Source organism: Pocillopora verrucosa, chromosome 5 (assembly GCF_036669915.1).
Source record: "Pocillopora verrucosa isolate sample1 chromosome 5, ASM3666991v2, whole genome shotgun sequence".
Taxonomy (NCBI): Eukaryota; Metazoa; Cnidaria; class Anthozoa; order Scleractinia; family Pocilloporidae; genus Pocillopora; species Pocillopora verrucosa.
Genome location: NC_089316.1, coordinates 14958049 through 14975601, shown reverse-complemented (window position 1 = coordinate 14975601; position 17553 = coordinate 14958049). Strand labels below are relative to the sequence as shown.

The window sequence follows — 17553 nt, the reverse complement described above, 5'->3', positions numbered from 1 at the left end:
CAGATGGGCAAGAATCCGCAAATGAAGGTAGTATTAATTTTTCTACATGTTCCCGTATTCTCCTCAGAGGGCTGGTTAAGTACAATAAAAGTAAAGTTATAAGGAGAAAAAACCATAGAAACCGTTTCTTCATAAATTCCTGTTCTTGAGAAGACCGTAGAAAATGAAATGGAGGCAATGCATAATTCAAGGCACGAATAAAATCTAGTGAATGTTTTGCCGCCTTGATGTTCTACAAGCCTGCTGCTTAATGTTCTTACATGATTTTAAGAACCTCAATGCTGCAATGTTCCCGTGATGGCTAAAAGATTCCAAGGATTCTGTTATCGATTATAAAACGACGAATGTAATGCTATTTTTTGCGTGGCTTTGAGGAGTTATCAATGAGTGGTTTTCCTTTAGCGGAAGTGGTATTGCTTTGGCAGTCAGTGTTTAACTTCCCGAACTGATCATTTCATGAATGCTTGATTAAAAACCAGGCAAATCATAATTTATCCTTTGTTAAACGTAAGATGCAAGGTTCAAGATGAAGACTATAACACACACGATGCTTCGCAAAGTAAATCTTGCAAGTTTCACCACAATATTCTGTATTTCTAACATCTGCATTTCCTTGATTATTAATTCCATATTCTACATATGCACCTACTTACTTCGTTTCAAGGCGCCAATGAAACTCATTTAACGAAAGATGAATCGTAATCGTTGGAAAATAAGTCCACATGAACTTTATTCGCTGGAACAGTCTGGTCCATACATAACTGCAAAAATAGCACGATTTGATTTATCGCTTGCTTAAATAAAGTATTTTCAACAGTTGACAGTTAAAAAACAACTATCTGATAACAACTCGTATAGTAAACAGGGCCTTAAGAGCGACGCTAAATGAGTTACCTGAAAAATGCGGACGCCTTAGCTGAGGCAAACCCCATGTCCTGAAAGCTGTCACAATTCTTTGCTAAAACATTTTCTTGAATTTATGCACAGTTCTTCGCCTCAGATATAAAATAAAAATGTAACGACTGCTTTAAGTTCTAAAGATTGTTTGAGAGTTTTCAATTCCAGAAAAGAAACCATCCGTGCATTGAGACTACTACAATTGCAATTTAAACAACAGAGGCTTGAGGAATGGAAATGTGGATCGCACGATTTTTCCAATGTTTTATTTCTTTAATTATAATGAAGTTCGAAATTACTGAACTATTTTTCAGAGGCATATCGCACCTAATGAGAACTTAAACAGTTTTAAGCGTAACTTGAAAATTCGAGAACCTTTCACCGAAGAATTAGGCAAGCTGAAAAAATATGAGATAATTTATTAATGAGGTCATTTGGTGTCTTATAGAAAGACATAAACAGCTTCTGGTATCTGCCTTGTCTGTCATCTTAAACAAAACATTTACTATGTTAATTAAAGGGGAAAATGTATTGTTTATTCTGGTAAAGTGCGCCTCAACTATGTTCTAAAACTCCTACAGAGTGCGTGAAGCCGGCTAAATGTTTCATCCTACACAAAATTAATTGTCGGGATGATTTTACCATGCGGACGGAAAACGTGCTTTTTGTCTAACTTGTGGTGACGAACCCCTAGGAAGAAGAGCGAACGATTTTGCATGAATAGGAACTTTTAAAATAATTTCGAGTCGTTTTTACGTGTTGATTTAACTTTGCATGAGACAAGACAGTGGACAATTCAACTGAAGCAAATTTCGAGAAACTGTGTACGACGAAAAAAAATTGACATTTTTGCGGCGCCTATAATTCATTTGAACTACACTGTCGACGACTCATTAAAAACTGTCTAGGTAAAAAATATTTAGCTAATTAGAGAACTAACTTTCAAAACCACAAACAAGTGCAACATTTCTTAAGGCGAAAAGAAAAAAAAATGCAGTTTTCCCTGCCCGTAAAAATCTACTCAGCCCCCACTTATTTTAAAGAAGTTCCATACACTGTAAGTGGGACCCTTTTGATTGATGCAAACATAGGAGTGTTATTGTATGTTTAGAGCTTTTGTGAATAGCTTATGTAACGGAAAGCTTAACGTTTCTCGAGGCTGGCAATATTTCCTTGTCAAAGACATCCTCTCCGTATTAGTTTTCATTAGCGATCCGTTATTATCACACGGTGGAGTTTCCTTAGATAAACACCGGATTATTTGAGAACTTGAAGGAAATCTTCTTAAACAACGTTTAAAAGCTACTTTAGACCGAATATGGTGTTTCATAATGATAATTTGTCAACGTTACCAGCTGAAAATTACACTTATTGCAAAATTTGAGATCGTGATGATCGTAATGACAATTGCGTAATTGTTGCCATGGTTTAGTGATGTTGTAGAGGGAACAAGGAAGTTCTTATCTAAAGTTAATCATCGTTTTGGCTTGAAACCAGGTGTTTCTATGGTAATCATAGCTACCATATTGTTATAAAAGAAAGCACTTTTACCTCGAAAGCAGTGAGGGACCAAAGAGCTTTGCATCTTGAGAGGTAAGAGTTTATCATATCGAAAACATTGATGGGTTATTTGAGTAATACATTCCCTGGAAAATTCATATTCTTTACGGAAAGGATATTTACCCGCAGCTCCTTTAATCCTGCATACCAAAAGAAAAAGGTTGCCTTCACTGTAAAATAAGGGTATGGTGCGATTTTGAAAGCAAACTAACTTAAGGTCTTTTAAACGAAGTCAGATTATCACTAACCGGGGTTTACTAACTGAGCCTTTAAATGTTTATCTTTATGCAACACGGAAGCTCTGGTAAAAAATATGTTGCTCTGTTTACCGCAAAAATTACCAAAAGGTCGCTGAAGTTTCAACTCCGTCCAAAATGTTTGATGTATTAGAAAGGATTACTCATCGGATGTAGTTTGGAAACTTTGTTTGAATCTTTCTTGCCCTTTTGGTTATTGGACTTAGCAGATAAATAAAGGGTTTCAACAATCATCGGGATTTTTGTTTTATATAAGATGAGGATAAGCAGCAGCTTGTAAATGTTAATTAGCCAACTTGACAAAGATCGTATCTTTTTTCTCGCTCAATAAGAATATATTATTTCTACTGAAGTTTTTGTCGAGGTCGAGTCGTCGTCACTTCTCATCTAAAACCAACATTTCTGAATGGACATTCGTTTTTCTATGGGTAGTTTAAGAACACCTAATGGAGGGAGATATCCGTGCGCTAAAGAGCTTTGTATTACGGTTGATTATCAACTCTTTCAGACAATTTTAGGAGCGAAGTTTGATGAAAATAACACGTCTGCGTATTTTAACTCCAAACACTGACAAATGACAGCGGACGTAAACGGTAACACGAGTTTTCTTTCCATTAAATGTCTATTATTACCAAACTTGCCATACGACAAGTATTAAAAACACAATAAATTTTGCAATATGTTTTGTCTTTTGGTATAGCAATGAATAAAAATATGCTGGATAAATATTCTCAAAAATACGCTTGATCTTTTAAATTGGATTAAAAAGTCCAAGACAACTTAACGTCTCAGTATTTGCTTTTTCTGGGTTTTTCGCTGTCAATTAGACCTTCTAACGAAATTAATCCAAATTCTCACAATGTTGTTCTAAGGACTAATTTCAGTGTCTAAAACGTATGTTAACATAAAAGATATTCCTAAGAGATCTAATTCTCTCCGTCAAGCGAAGCGGATAACATCCATTTGCGCCATTGCATTTATGTCCACATAAAACTGACAGCTACAAGCTTCTTTTAAGTTTATTCTCATAATGCGGTTTCGTTCATAAAAACAGATCGATTTTGGAAGCTTAACTCACTGCTGGGAGCTGGCGATCAACTTAAAACTTGTGCCATACGTGCGTGGTAAAAAACAGAAAACCGTTACCTTGAAGAAGGCATGGAATTTATTTCATTTTTCATGTTCATAGCCTGGAATGCATTAGTGACTAACTTGACTTTTGGAAAAGGTGAGTCGCAAACGGCGAAGCATTTTTTATCCTTCGATTCACTTATGAGTACAACCTTATTTATATATCTCCTTTATTCTCTTTTGCTGATACAAAAACAGTTAAAGTTACAACAATTAGCAAAGACTAAGTAAAAAACCCACGTTCAACATTCACCCATAATTGGAGCTCATTTTATTCAGAAAATTGGATATTAGAAGCAAAACGGTCAAAAACTTAGGCAAATACGAATTACTTCATTTAAAATTGTTACATTCCCATTTCTCCTCTCTCCATAACATTTAAGCATGACACTATGTTATGTTCAATTTCCTTTTGGTTTATTAAGCGAAATTTGAACTTTCTGCATCGTAGGGAAGCACATTTCTACCGCTCTTTACCATCTTAGAGAAATTATTTCTACATAAGAATAGTGCTGACATATGGTAAAGAATAGCCACATTTTTCTCGTTTTCCCGAATTTTCAAGGACTTGTATAATAAAGAAAGCGAAAAAAATATTTTTAAAGAAAAATGAAGTTTTTTTAATGACTTATCGATCATGAATTAGAGAAGGAACTTGAGAAAAATTTGCGGATAGCTTTCCTTAACGGCTTTTCTTCTATCTCCGCTAAAATAACATCGTTCAGGGGAAACAAGAAGACACGAAATACTTTATAAACATCCTTTCTTCACAAGTGATGGTCGCTACTGCTAATTTTTGTTTTACTTTTGCTTTTAAACTTTGGGATGGTGGGAGAGCTAGGGTTAATTATCTTATGCCCTATTATAAAAAATATTCAAAATTATGATAAATTATAAAGCGGTAACAGCGACATAAAAACAAGACACAATTAAAAACCTTACCTAAATTTGTCTTTTCCCCAAGCATTTTATTTGTTAACCTTCATTACCGAAATAGAAGTCTCGATTAAAATCATGAGGAAATCTCTAAGCGCGGAATTGAGACAAGGAAAATTTGTCCTGAATACTAATATTCTCAGAAGGACAAAAGTCCGCAAATGAGGGTATCAGTAAAAACAGTTTGAACCCAAATATTAATCTGCTGCGTGATGCCAGGAAACAATGGCACGCGTCAATGCGAATAAGCATAAATTCCCTATTTCCATGATTACCGGTCTTAATAGCCATAGGTGACTATCAAATGCAATTCTTTTAAAACTTCTTCACCATGACTTAGATAAGAAACTTGAAAAAGATTGGCGGATCGCTTTTCTTTACGGATTTTGTCCTATCTCCCCTAAAATACTATCGCTCCGGAAAAATAGTAAGACTGAACATTCTTTCTAAAAGCCTTGTGTCTTCACAAAAGACAAGTGATGGTCGCTGCTACCAATTTTTGTTTCCGCTTCACTTTTGTTTTTAAACTTTTTTTCAGGGGGAGGGGGGCTGGGTTCAATTATCTAAGGCCCCATTATACAAACATTCAGAAATTATGATATAACAGCGGTAAGAGCGACAGCAAAAAACAATTAAAAACTTTACTCAAATTCGTCTTTTCCCCAAACATTTTATGTGTTAACCTTTCTTATCGGAATGGGAGTCTCAGCTGATATCATGAGGAAATATCTGAGCGCGGAATCGAGACATGGAAAATTGTCCTACATACTTATGTTCTCAGAAAGACACAAATCCGTAGTCAAGGTTTGATTGCTGTCACAGTTCTTTGTTCACCAAGCGTGTTATTCTCTAAGCTTAATACCTGGAATTGTGAGTTTATTTCTGTCTGATAAGAAAAAAACTGTTTTTTAATTACAATTTTTTTGCTTTATTTCAGAGCGAGATCGCACAATGCTGTTTCCAGATTACTTCTTCTTTGCTGAAAGACGTTTGGTAAACCATGTAGTCAAAACCAAACACGTCAAAGACTTGGATCACTGTGAACTTTTCTGCTACATGAACGACAACTGTGTCAGTGCTAACTTCAAAAAAGAGCCAGAGGCTGGAGAAATAGTTCATGTTTATGAATTGAATAACGCAACTCATCTGGATTTTGATACTGACCTGATAACTGATGCCGATTTTTATTATCGCGGCTCAAAGGTGAGTAACAACTCAAATTTACCAGTTCTTGATGCCTTACGATGAATCAAAATAAGAAGCGCCTTGTGCTAAAATTCTCTTTCATCTGATCATTCGTTCTTTCAGTCGTATACTTAAATCAATCTATAAAACTGTTCTAAGGAAGCCTTAAACTGCTGTTTAAAAAGCAAAATCTAAAATCCAAGCTTTCGAGATAAATATCGTCAACATATCTCATGTAAGGGCTTAGGTGCGTGGAGAGGGCGATGGTGTCTAGTTTTTCCATGAATAGGATGGCCAGTATGCCTGAAATGCTAGAACCCATGAGTAGGCCTTCTCTTTGGCGAAAAACTTGATCTCTGAAGGAGAAGTACATGTTGTTTAGCATGACTTGGAGGAGGTCTGAGATGTCATGTTTGGGGAGGTGGAGTATTAGGTTCTGGATTCTATCTGTAGCGTTAGTGATGTGATGTGATACCGATAAAAAAAAGCCATCGCCAACGCCCCAGATAGAATACTTCCACCATATAATAAACAATGTGCACCCTAATTTGAAATTCGAAATTGAACAACCAGAAACAACACCTAGTGGCCTGTCATTATCATTACTCGATTTCAAAGTCAGCATATCCAAGGATGCAACAGCTCTTTTGAATTCTACAAAAAACCAGCCAAGAAACCACTATTCGTCCACCGTCAATCAGCTATTCCTACCAAATCCAAATTCAACTTCATTCGCAACGAATGAAAACGCATCGAGGACAGATGCTCCTCACATATATCAGCAACACAACACCTAAACACATTCGACGACATCCTTCGCCTTAACGATTATCCAGAGAACAGAATAGAGCAAACAAAACGCCCACAAAACCCCTAACGAAACCCTCAACCTGCCCATACAGAATGGTCATACCTTAAGATCCCGTACATTTCTGAACGACTCAATCACAAGATCACTAACATTTTTAGAAAAGAAAACATCCCGGTACGCATTGCCCACAAATCCTACACGCTCAGACAAGCCCTATCCCACACCCCCAAGGAGTGCAAATGCCCTAGAGACAAATACCCTATCTCTAACAACGGATTGTGTTTACGACGAAATGCAGTATACCAGCTCAGACACGTGTAACAGCTGCGATCAACGATACATTGGTAGCACGACACTCTTCATCCACGACCGCGTAAAAGAACATCTCAATAATGAAAACTCGTCTATGAAAAAAATATCTATTCCTGCCAGAACAAAGACTATAAAGGCATTGATGACAAGATTATTATGAGCGAAAACGACCCCGCTAATCTACGTCTTTATGAAGCATTTTACATAAGAAAGTGCAAGCCTACACTCAATCCCCGGAAAGAATGTAGTGAAATCGCAGACCTTCTATTTTAGTATTTTATTTTATAGACCATTCTTTAAGTTTAGCGCTTTTAGAGGTCCTTTGTCTAGAGACAGTCCATTATTAGAGCCTTGCGTTCCATTCACAGTTTATTTCTATAGTTTTCATACGTAAGTCACATCTTTTACACATTTCACCCTACACTTTCTTTACATATATATATATATATATATATATACCGCGCATGGAATATTTTTTCATCCCTGATGATACCTTTGATCGGCGAAAGCTTGGATTTTAGATTTTGCTCTCTAAACAGCAGTTTAAGGCCTCATTAGAACAGTTTCATATTTTTAATTAAGCTGCTGAAGTACAACATGAACAGATTATCTTAATTCAATCCTTCGAACATCCTTTCGTCACTTCAACTTCTTTGTTTCTCTTTTTCAGAACGCCTGCGAAAAGAATTCACCGTGCAAAAACAATGCCATTTGTCAGTCTGGTTTTACAGTCAAGGGATATCGTTGCTTGTGCCCTCCTGGATACGAGGGGGGAAATTGTGAAAAAGGTTAGTTTCAGTTATACTGTAAATATCAAAACATTTCATTCAATCTTTCAGTTTTTGATACTCGTCACACTTGGTCGTCGAGGTGGTCTAATATTCCTCGGAATGACGCTAATAATGACATTCCACCGCATCAATTTTACTCTAAGGAAACTGAAGTGAAACGAATTCTAGTGTCGTCCAAAGTGTGAAAAGTCCTAAAAGTTTTAGGAATAATTTCATTTCTCACCCAATGCGACAAATTTAACCATAAATTTTAACACCTGAGCAAACTCTAGGCTCGACTTGTTGTCAAAGGACTGATCAATCCATCACTTCTTCGGAGCAATCACTGAAATTAATGCACCCGGTCCATACGATATCCTGTTTGAGCGTATTGAGCTCTCAACAAAAAATTGATCGTGTATGATGTTCTTTTATTTCACTATTTATTATTATATTTTACTCTATCTTTAATTCGTTCTTTTGGTTTGGAAACAGGTCAGCTATAAGTAAAGAATTTACTATGTAGATATGGATTTCAGTTAAGGATTGACATATCTCTCCAGAACTTCCGTTTTTAGAATAAACTTCAGAGAGTCGGCACAGGTGTCGTTTTGTGTTTATTGTGTAGAACCACCGACCGAACGAATACGATTACACTTCAACAGAGAATACACTTTAACTGGAGAATACTCATTTTCACTGCTTAAAAAGGCTATAAAGGGTATGTCCGCCCCTGTACAGGCAAGAATCAGCTAACTACTAATCACTTACTACTCGTAAAATATTTTGGTAACAATTTGACGTAAAAAGCTAACGAGACGGTCACATTACCAATGCCTTACTGTCATTTCTAGATATTGACGAGTGTGCTGCACGTGACAATAAATGTACTCTTGGTGGTGGTACTTGCGAAAATACAGCAGGATCATACAATTGCATTTGTCAGTTTGGACATTACTGGGATGGTTCCAAATGCGTTGGTTTGTTGACTTTTTTTTCTTTAGATCTAAGTTTCATCCCAAGGAAAGAGATGCCCGACTATCCACACGCATACCTATGTGTATATCTGTGTGTCTATCTATCTGTCTATCTATATGCCTATCTATCTGGCTGTTCATGTCTGTCAATCTTATAATTTTTAAACTTAAAAGTTCACTCCTTTTAAAGCGCTTTGCGAGAGACAGGCGCTAGAATTGCTAAGGGAATTATACTTCCTCGAGGGTAGCCACTAAATTTATCAGCTGATGTCAAGCTAATATCAAAATATGAATCATTTCTACTGTTACTATTTTTATTGATATAATTTTTCCTTACTGAACGAAGAAAATTTTGGGCCTAATCCACTCGATTTTCTACCATTTAGCTGACGTATGCCAACTCCACACTGTCCTGCACGATGGTGATAGAGCCGTAAGTCACCACAATAATCATGGAAAATGTGATAACAACCTCAACACTGGTTGGTATCGTTTCCTGAACATTTCAGGAATAAGAATGCCGACTAAGTGTCCACGCCATAACAGGTGCAATGCGCGGTATCCAGGATGGTTGAGTGGCGATCATCCTACAGTGGATGAGGGAGAAGTAAAAAGGACCGTCTGCTTCACCAAGGGCTCAAACCGGTGCTGTAAGGAAACAAGTTTCATTAAGGTGAAGAACTGTAGTTCCTTTCACGTCTACCATTTGGTGCCGACGTCCTGTCCCTACCGTTACTGTTTCACGTATAACTAAACATCGCCTCATAACATAGAGAACACAGTCACGTTTATCAGTTAACTATTTGCGACTTTTAGACGCCATTACTACCAAAATATCCGCTGCTGGTTGGGATAAATTACATGTTCGTTTTGGGCGAAGTCGCGCAGCGAAAAAACCCAATACGAGAATATATTCTATCCCAGTGCCGCCAATATTTTGAGGTATTGGTGTCTCAAAATCGCAGTTAGTTCTGCATAATGATCCATCCATCACCAGGATAAGTAAAACTATAAACAAATCAGTAGGTGCTTGATTAAAAACTCGATTTTTTCTTTCCACGTATGTATTTATCACAACATGTAGTATAAAGAGTTTAAAGTTTTCTGGCAGGTATTTGAATTATTTTGTAGAATTTGATGTCGATGAGCTCATCTGATGGCAAAAAGACTACCACAATTTCTTTATAGTGAGTTTGAAGTCCGAAGACCTCCTGAATTAATAATTATACCAGCTTGTAGGTTTCCAGAACGATGTTTAAATAAGGCTTTTTTGACTTTTGCTAGCTGTTAACTTCTAAGTGACAATTACTTTTTTGATGCTATTATTAATTCAGTGACTACATGTTATTGCATTTTCGATATATTCCCAGTACGAACATGTTGTTGAAACTACTGTTCATTTCTTTCTTAACATTGTCGTAACATTGGAATCGTGCCAGTATTTTTTAAGTATGATTCGAAAGGTAATAACTTTACTAGTTCTAAAGACCAGTTATAAAAAGGAATCAAATCGATGACGATTCTCCGCTCAAGAGTTGTAGGCTGATTAAATTTGCAGCTCATAATAAATGAGGTAACTTCCTACGTGTTGACTATTTTATTGATTAACGACCTTTTTTCTCCTTTGTCTTACGAGCAGACTTTAAGCATGCTTTAACTACTCACGCAGTCTCTCAGTTTGGATCCAACATAATGGCCAGCTCCCACTTGGCTTGTTAGCTCAGTTGGTAGAGCGCTGCACCACTATTGTAGAGGTCATGGGTTCAAATCCCGTACGGGTCTGAAATTTTTTTTCAGGCCTTATTTCATCTACTAGTTCGGTAGTGTTTAAAACTGCGAGGATCACTTCTATATTCGTTTCTTCAACCGCAGTGCATATATTCAGAACAATGGTCACAAAATATGACCTTATGTTCCCACTGATTCTATGTACCTACTAATCTTATGTGCCCACTGATCCTGTATTTCCACTGATCCTATGTCCCCACTGATCCTATTTACTCCACTGATCCTATGTACCCCCCACTGATCCTATGTGCCCCACTGATCCTATGTACCCCACTGATCCTATGTACCCCACTGATCCTATGTACCCACTGATCCTATGTACCCACTGATCCTATGTACCCACTGATCCTATGTACCCCACTGATCCTATGTACCCACTGATCCTTTGTACCCACTGATCCTATGTACCCACTGATCCTATTTACCCACTGATCCTATGTACCCAACTGATCCTATGTACCCACTGATCCTATATACCCACTGATCCTATGTACCCCACTGATCCTATATACCCCACTGATCCTATGTACCCACTGATCCTATGTACCCCACTGATCTTATGTACCCACTCATCCTATGTACCCACTGACCCTATGTACCCCACTGATCTTATGTACCCACTGATCCTATGTACCCGCTGATCCTATGTACCCCACTGATACTATATTTACCCAACTGATCCTATATACCCCACTGATCCTATGTACCCACTGATTCTATGTACCCACTGATTCTATGTACCCAACTGATCCTATGTACCCAACTCATCCTATGTACCCAACTGATCCTATGTACCCCACTGATCCTATGTACCCACTGATTCTATGTACCCCACTGATCCTATCTACCCACTGATCCTATGTACCCCACTGATCCTATGTACCCGCTGATCCTATGTACTCCACTTATCCTATGTACCCCACTTATCCTATGTACCCCACTGATCCTATGTACCCCACTGATCCTATGTACCCCGATGATCCTATGTACTCCACTGATCCTATGTACCCACTGATCCTATGTACTCACTGATCCTATGTACCCACGTATCCTATGTACCCACTGATCCTATGTACCCCAATGATCTTATGTACCCCACTGATCCTATGTACCCACTGCTCCTATGTACTCACTGATCCTATGTACCCACTGATCCTATGTACCCACTGATCCTATGTACCCACTTATCCTATGTACCCACTTATCCTATGTACCCCACTGATCTTATGTACCCACTGATCCTATGTACCCACTGATCCTATGTACCCACTTATCCTATGTACCCATTGATCCTCTGTACCCACTGATCCTATGTACCCACTTATCCTGTGTACCAACTTATCCTATGTACCCCACTGATCCTATGTACCCACTGATTCTATGTACCCCACTGATCTTATGTACCCCACTTATCCTATGTACCCACTGATCCTATGTACCCTACTGATCCTATGTACCCCACTGATCTTATGTACCCCACTTATCCTATGTACCCACTTATCCTATGTACCCCACTGATCCTATGTGCCCACTGATCCTATATACCCACTGATCCTATGTACCCACTGATCCTATGTACCCACTGATCCTATGTACCCACTGATCCTATGTACCCACTGATCCTATGTACCCCAATGATCCTATGTACCCCACTGATCCTACGTACCCACTGATTCTATGTACCCCACTGATCCTATGTACCCACTGATCCTATGTACTCACTGATCCTATGTACCCCACTGATCTTATCTACCCACTTATCCTATGTACCCAACTGATCCTCTGTACCCACTGATCCTATGTACCCACTTATCCTATGTACCCACTGATCCTATGTACCCACTGATCCTATGTACCCACTGATCTTATGTACTCACTGATCCTATGTACCCCACTGATTCTATGTACCCCACTGATCCTATGTACCCACTGATCCTATGTACTCACTGATCCTATGTACCCCACTGATCTTATCTACCCACTTATCCTATGTACCCAACTGATCCTCTGTACCCACTGATCCTATGTACCCACTTATCCTATGTACCCACTGATCCTATGTACCCACTGATTTTATGTACTCACTGATCCTATGTACCCCACTGATCCTATGTACCCACTGATCCTATGTACCCCACTGATCTTATGTACCCACTCATCCTATGTACCCACTGATCCTATGTACCCACTTACCCTATGTACCCATTGATCCTCTGTACCCACTGATCCTATGTACCCACTTATCCTATGTACCCACTGATCCTATGTACCCACTTATCCTATGTACCCACTGATCCTATGTACCCACTTATCCTATGTACCCACTTATCCTTTGTACCCACTGATCCTATGTACCCACTGATCCTATGTACCCACTGATCCTATATACCCCACTGATCCTATGTACCCACTGATCCTATGTACCCACTGATCCTATGTACCCACTGATCCTATGTACCCACTGATCCTATGTACCCCACTGATCCTATATACCCCACTGATCCTATGTACCCACTGATCCTATGTACCCCACTAATCCTATGTACCCACTGACCCTATATACCCCACTGATCTTATGTACCCACTGATCCTATGTACCCACTGATCCTATGTACCCCACTGATACTATATTTACCAAACTGATCATATGTTCCCACTGATCCTATATACCCCACTGATCCTATGTACCCACTGATCCTATGTACCCCTGATCCTATGTACCCCACTGATCCCATGTACCCACTGATCCTTAGTACCCACTGATCCTATGTACCCCACTGATCCTATGTACCTCACTGAACCTATGTACCCACTGATCCTATGTACCCCACTGATCCTATGTACCCACTGATCCTATGTACCCACTGATCCTATGTACCCACTGATCCTATGTACCCCACTGATCCTATGTACCCCACTTATCCTATGTACCCACTTATCCTATGTACCCCACTGATCCTACGTACCCCACTGATCCTATATACCCCACTGATCCTATGTACCCACTGATCCTATGTACCCACTGATCCTATATACCCCACTGATCCTATGTACCCACTGATTCTATGTACCCCACTGATCTTATGTACCCCACTTATCCTATGTACCCACTGATCCTATGTACCCCACTGATCCTATGTACCCCACCGATCTTATGTACCCCACTTTTCCTATGTACCCACTTATCCTATGTACCCCACTGATCCTATGTGCCCACTGATCCTATCTACCCACTGATCCTATGTACCCACTGATCCTATGTACCCACTGATCCTATGTACCCACTGATCCTATGTACCCACTGATCCTATGTACCCCACTGATCCTATGTACCCCACTGATCCTATGTACCCACTGATTCTATGTACCCCACTGATCCTATGTACCCACTGATCCTATGTACCCACTGATCCTATGTACCCCACTGATCTTATCTACTCACTTATCCTATGTACCCAACTGATCCTCTGTACCCACTGATCCTATGTACCCACTTATCCTATGTACCCACTGATCCTATGTACCCACTGATCTTATGTACTCACTGATCTTATGTACCCCACTGATCCTATGTACCCACTGATCCTATGTACCCCACTGATCTTATGTACCCACTGATCCTAGGTACCCACTGATCCTATGTACCCACTTACCCTATGTACCCATTGATCCTCTGTACCCACTGATCCTATGTACCCACTTATCCTATGTACCCACTGATCCTATGTACCCATTAATCATATGTACCCACTGATCCTATGTACCCACTGATCCTATGTACCCATTGATCATATGTACCCACTGATCCTATGTACCCACTTATCCTATGTACCCACTTATCCTTTGTACCCACTGATCCTATGTACCCACTGATCCTATGTACCCACTAATCCTATGTACCCACTGATCCTATGTACCCCACTGATCCTATATACCCACTGATCCTATGTACCCACTGATCCTATTTACCCACTGATCCTATTTACCCACTGATCCTATGTACCCAACTGATCCTATGTACCCACTGATCCTATGTACCCACTGATCGTATATACCCCACTGATCCTATGTACCCACTGATCCTATGTACCCCACTGATCCTATGTACCCACTGATCCTATGTACCCACTGATCCTATGTACCCCACTGATACTATATTTACCAAACTGATCCTATGTACCCACTGATCCTATGTACCCCACTGATCCTATGTACCCACTGATCCTATGTACCCACTGATCCTATGTACCCACTGATCTTATGTACTCACTGATCTTATGTACCCCACTGATCCTATGTACCCACTGATCCTATGTACCCCACTGATCTTATGTACCCACTGATCCTAGGTACCCACTGATCCTATGTACCCACTTACCCTATGTACCCATTGATCCTCTGTACCCACTGATCCTATGTACCCACTTATCCTATGTACCCACTGATCCTATGTACCCATTGATCATATGTACCCACTGATCCTATGTACCCACTGATCCTATGTACCCATTGATCATATGTACCCACTGATCCTATGTACCCACTTATCCTATGTACCCACTTATCCTTTGTACCCACTGATCCTATGTACCCACTGATCCTATGTACCCACTAATCCTATGTACCCACTGATCCTATGTACCCCACTGATCCTATATACCCACTGATCCTATGTACCCACTGATCCTATGTACCCACTGATCCTATTTACCCACTGATCCTATGTACCCAACTGATCCTATGTACCCACTGATCCTATGTACCCACTGATCGTATGTACCCCACTGATCCTATATACCCCACTGATCCTATGTACCCACTGATCCTATGTACCCCACTGATCCTATGTACCCACTGATCCTATGTACCCACTGACCCTATGTACCCCACTGATCTTATGTACCCACTGATCCTATGTACCCACTGATCCTATGTACCCCACTGATACTATATTTACCAAACTGATCCTATGTACCCACTGATCCTATGTACCCCACTGATCCTATGTACCCACTGATCCTATGTACCCACTGATCCTATGTACCCCACTGATCCCATGTACCCACTGATCCTTAGTATCCACTGATCCTATGTACCCCACTGATCCTATGTACCCTGCGGAACCTATGTACCCACTGATCCTATGTACCCCACTGATCCTATGTACCCACTGATCCTATGTACCCACTGATCCTATGTACCCCACTGATTCCATGTACCCATTGATCCTTAGTACCCACTGATCCTATGTACCCCACTGATCCTATGTACCCCGCGGAACCTATGTACCCACTGATCCTATGTACCCCACTGATCCTATGTATCCACTGATCGTATGTACCCACTGATCCTATGTACCCCACTGATCTTATGTACCCACTGATCCTATGTACCCACTGATCCTATGTACACCACTGATCTTATGTACCCCACTGATCCTATGTACCCACTGATCCTATGTACCCACTTATCCTATGTACCCCACTGATCCTATGTACCCACTGATTCTATGTACCCCACTGATCTTATGTACCCCACTTATCCTATGTACCCACTGATCCTGTGTACCCCACTGATCCTATGTACCCCGCTGATCTTATGTACCCCACTTATCCTATGTACCCCACTGATCTTATGTACCCCACTTATCCTATGTACCCACTGATCCTATGTACCCCACTGATCCTATGTACCCCACTGATCTTATGTACCCCACTTATCCTATGTACCCACTTATCCTATGTACCCCACTGATCCTATGTGCCCGCTGATCCTGTACCCACTGATCCTATGTACCCCACTGATCCTATGTACCCCACTTATCCTATGTACCCCACTGATCCTATGTACCCCACTGATCTTATGTACCCCAGTTATCCTATGTACCCACTGATCCTATGTACCCCACTGATCCTATGTTGGACCCTCCTTTTTTTGATTATGCAGAGTTCAATGGGTCTTTTCGACGATATGTCAACTTGGCAACTCAATTGACCACTGAATACCTACGTAATTGGCTCACTTACTGAACACCAACTGCCCGACATCTACTGTTGGCTCGACGATGTTGTTGAAAATTCTAGATTACTGCTGACAGATATTCATATAGGTAGTGCAAAAAGATATTTTGGTTTTGTTTTTTCTTTTAAGTTAAGTTTACGGCCCTTAAGAAGCGAACTCGAAGATGAAATTCCCGATCCAAGTTCTTCGTTTTTCTAGTCCTTTTTTCCCAACGACTTAACTCGGGTCACTGCACGCGATTTCCAAGAGGTCGGTCAAAGCTTAGGAACTACAAATGTCACGCGTGAATTCTTCGCATTTTTGGTAATTTTTCATTCTTATACCTGTTTTTTTTTCCAATTGCAAAAAATAAATATCTTGTTTTGGCTTTAACAGCATTTTACGTATAAAAATGAAACAGTGACTTCTTTTATCAAACTGCTGTAAACAAGTTCGAGTGAAATCGTTTACTTGAAGTTGAGGCCACTTGAATACACAAAGAAAATAACTCACTTTTTTTATGCTCATATTGTGTAAAGCAGTTCTTCTATAGCGATGTTGATCATGGATTCTGCGCCCTATTTCTTGCAGATAGCACCATCTTCTCCTTGTGGGTGATTCGCCGTCTATTGACATGAGTTGCAGCCGATATGCACTGATGAAATTGATCGATGTTGATTGATTATAGATGGAAGGTCTCATCAGGGGATTAGCTTTAACATTTGGTGACAAAACATTTTTTTTTCTATTTTGACGATTAACGGTTTAATTTTGGAGTATTTTTTGGTAAACAGTCATCAAAAAAAATATTATTTTCCTTTATTTTATCCTGATTCCGTGTACATCACAGGATTCTCCTTTTTTTCCATCATTATCCTCTCAAGATTATCTTCCTTTGTGAAACGATCCTGGTCAAACTTTGCCTTCTT

General features: G+C 39.7%; 1 protein-coding gene and 1 non-coding gene across 4 annotated transcripts; both read left to right on the top strand.

Moving 5' to 3' along the window:
- Positions 1-10420, top strand: LOC131781158 (uromodulin-like). Of its 3 annotated transcripts, none has more exons than XM_066166661.1 (6): positions 1-27; positions 3769-3942; positions 5719-5984; positions 7760-7877; positions 8714-8839; positions 9223-10420. In XM_066166661.1, exons 2-6 carry the CDS (start codon positions 3873-3875, stop codon positions 9588-9590), a joined length of 948 nt encoding a protein of 315 aa, XP_066022758.1. In that variant the 5' UTR covers positions 1-27; positions 3769-3872; the 3' UTR covers positions 9591-10420. The 3 variants fall into 3 exon arrangements, with proteins under 3 accessions (XP_066022758.1, XP_066022756.1, XP_066022757.1); XM_066166659.1 differs by lacking the exon at positions 1-27 and adding an exon at positions 2405-2490; XM_066166660.1 differs by lacking the exon at positions 1-27 and adding an exon at positions 3221-3307.
- A 125-nt stretch (positions 10421-10545) lies between these two features.
- On the top strand, positions 10546-10618 carry Trnas-acu (transfer RNA serine (anticodon ACU)). The gene has a single exon. It is a non-coding gene; the product is annotated as a tRNA-Ser (tRNA).
- Positions 10619-17553: the final 6935 nt, after the last annotated feature.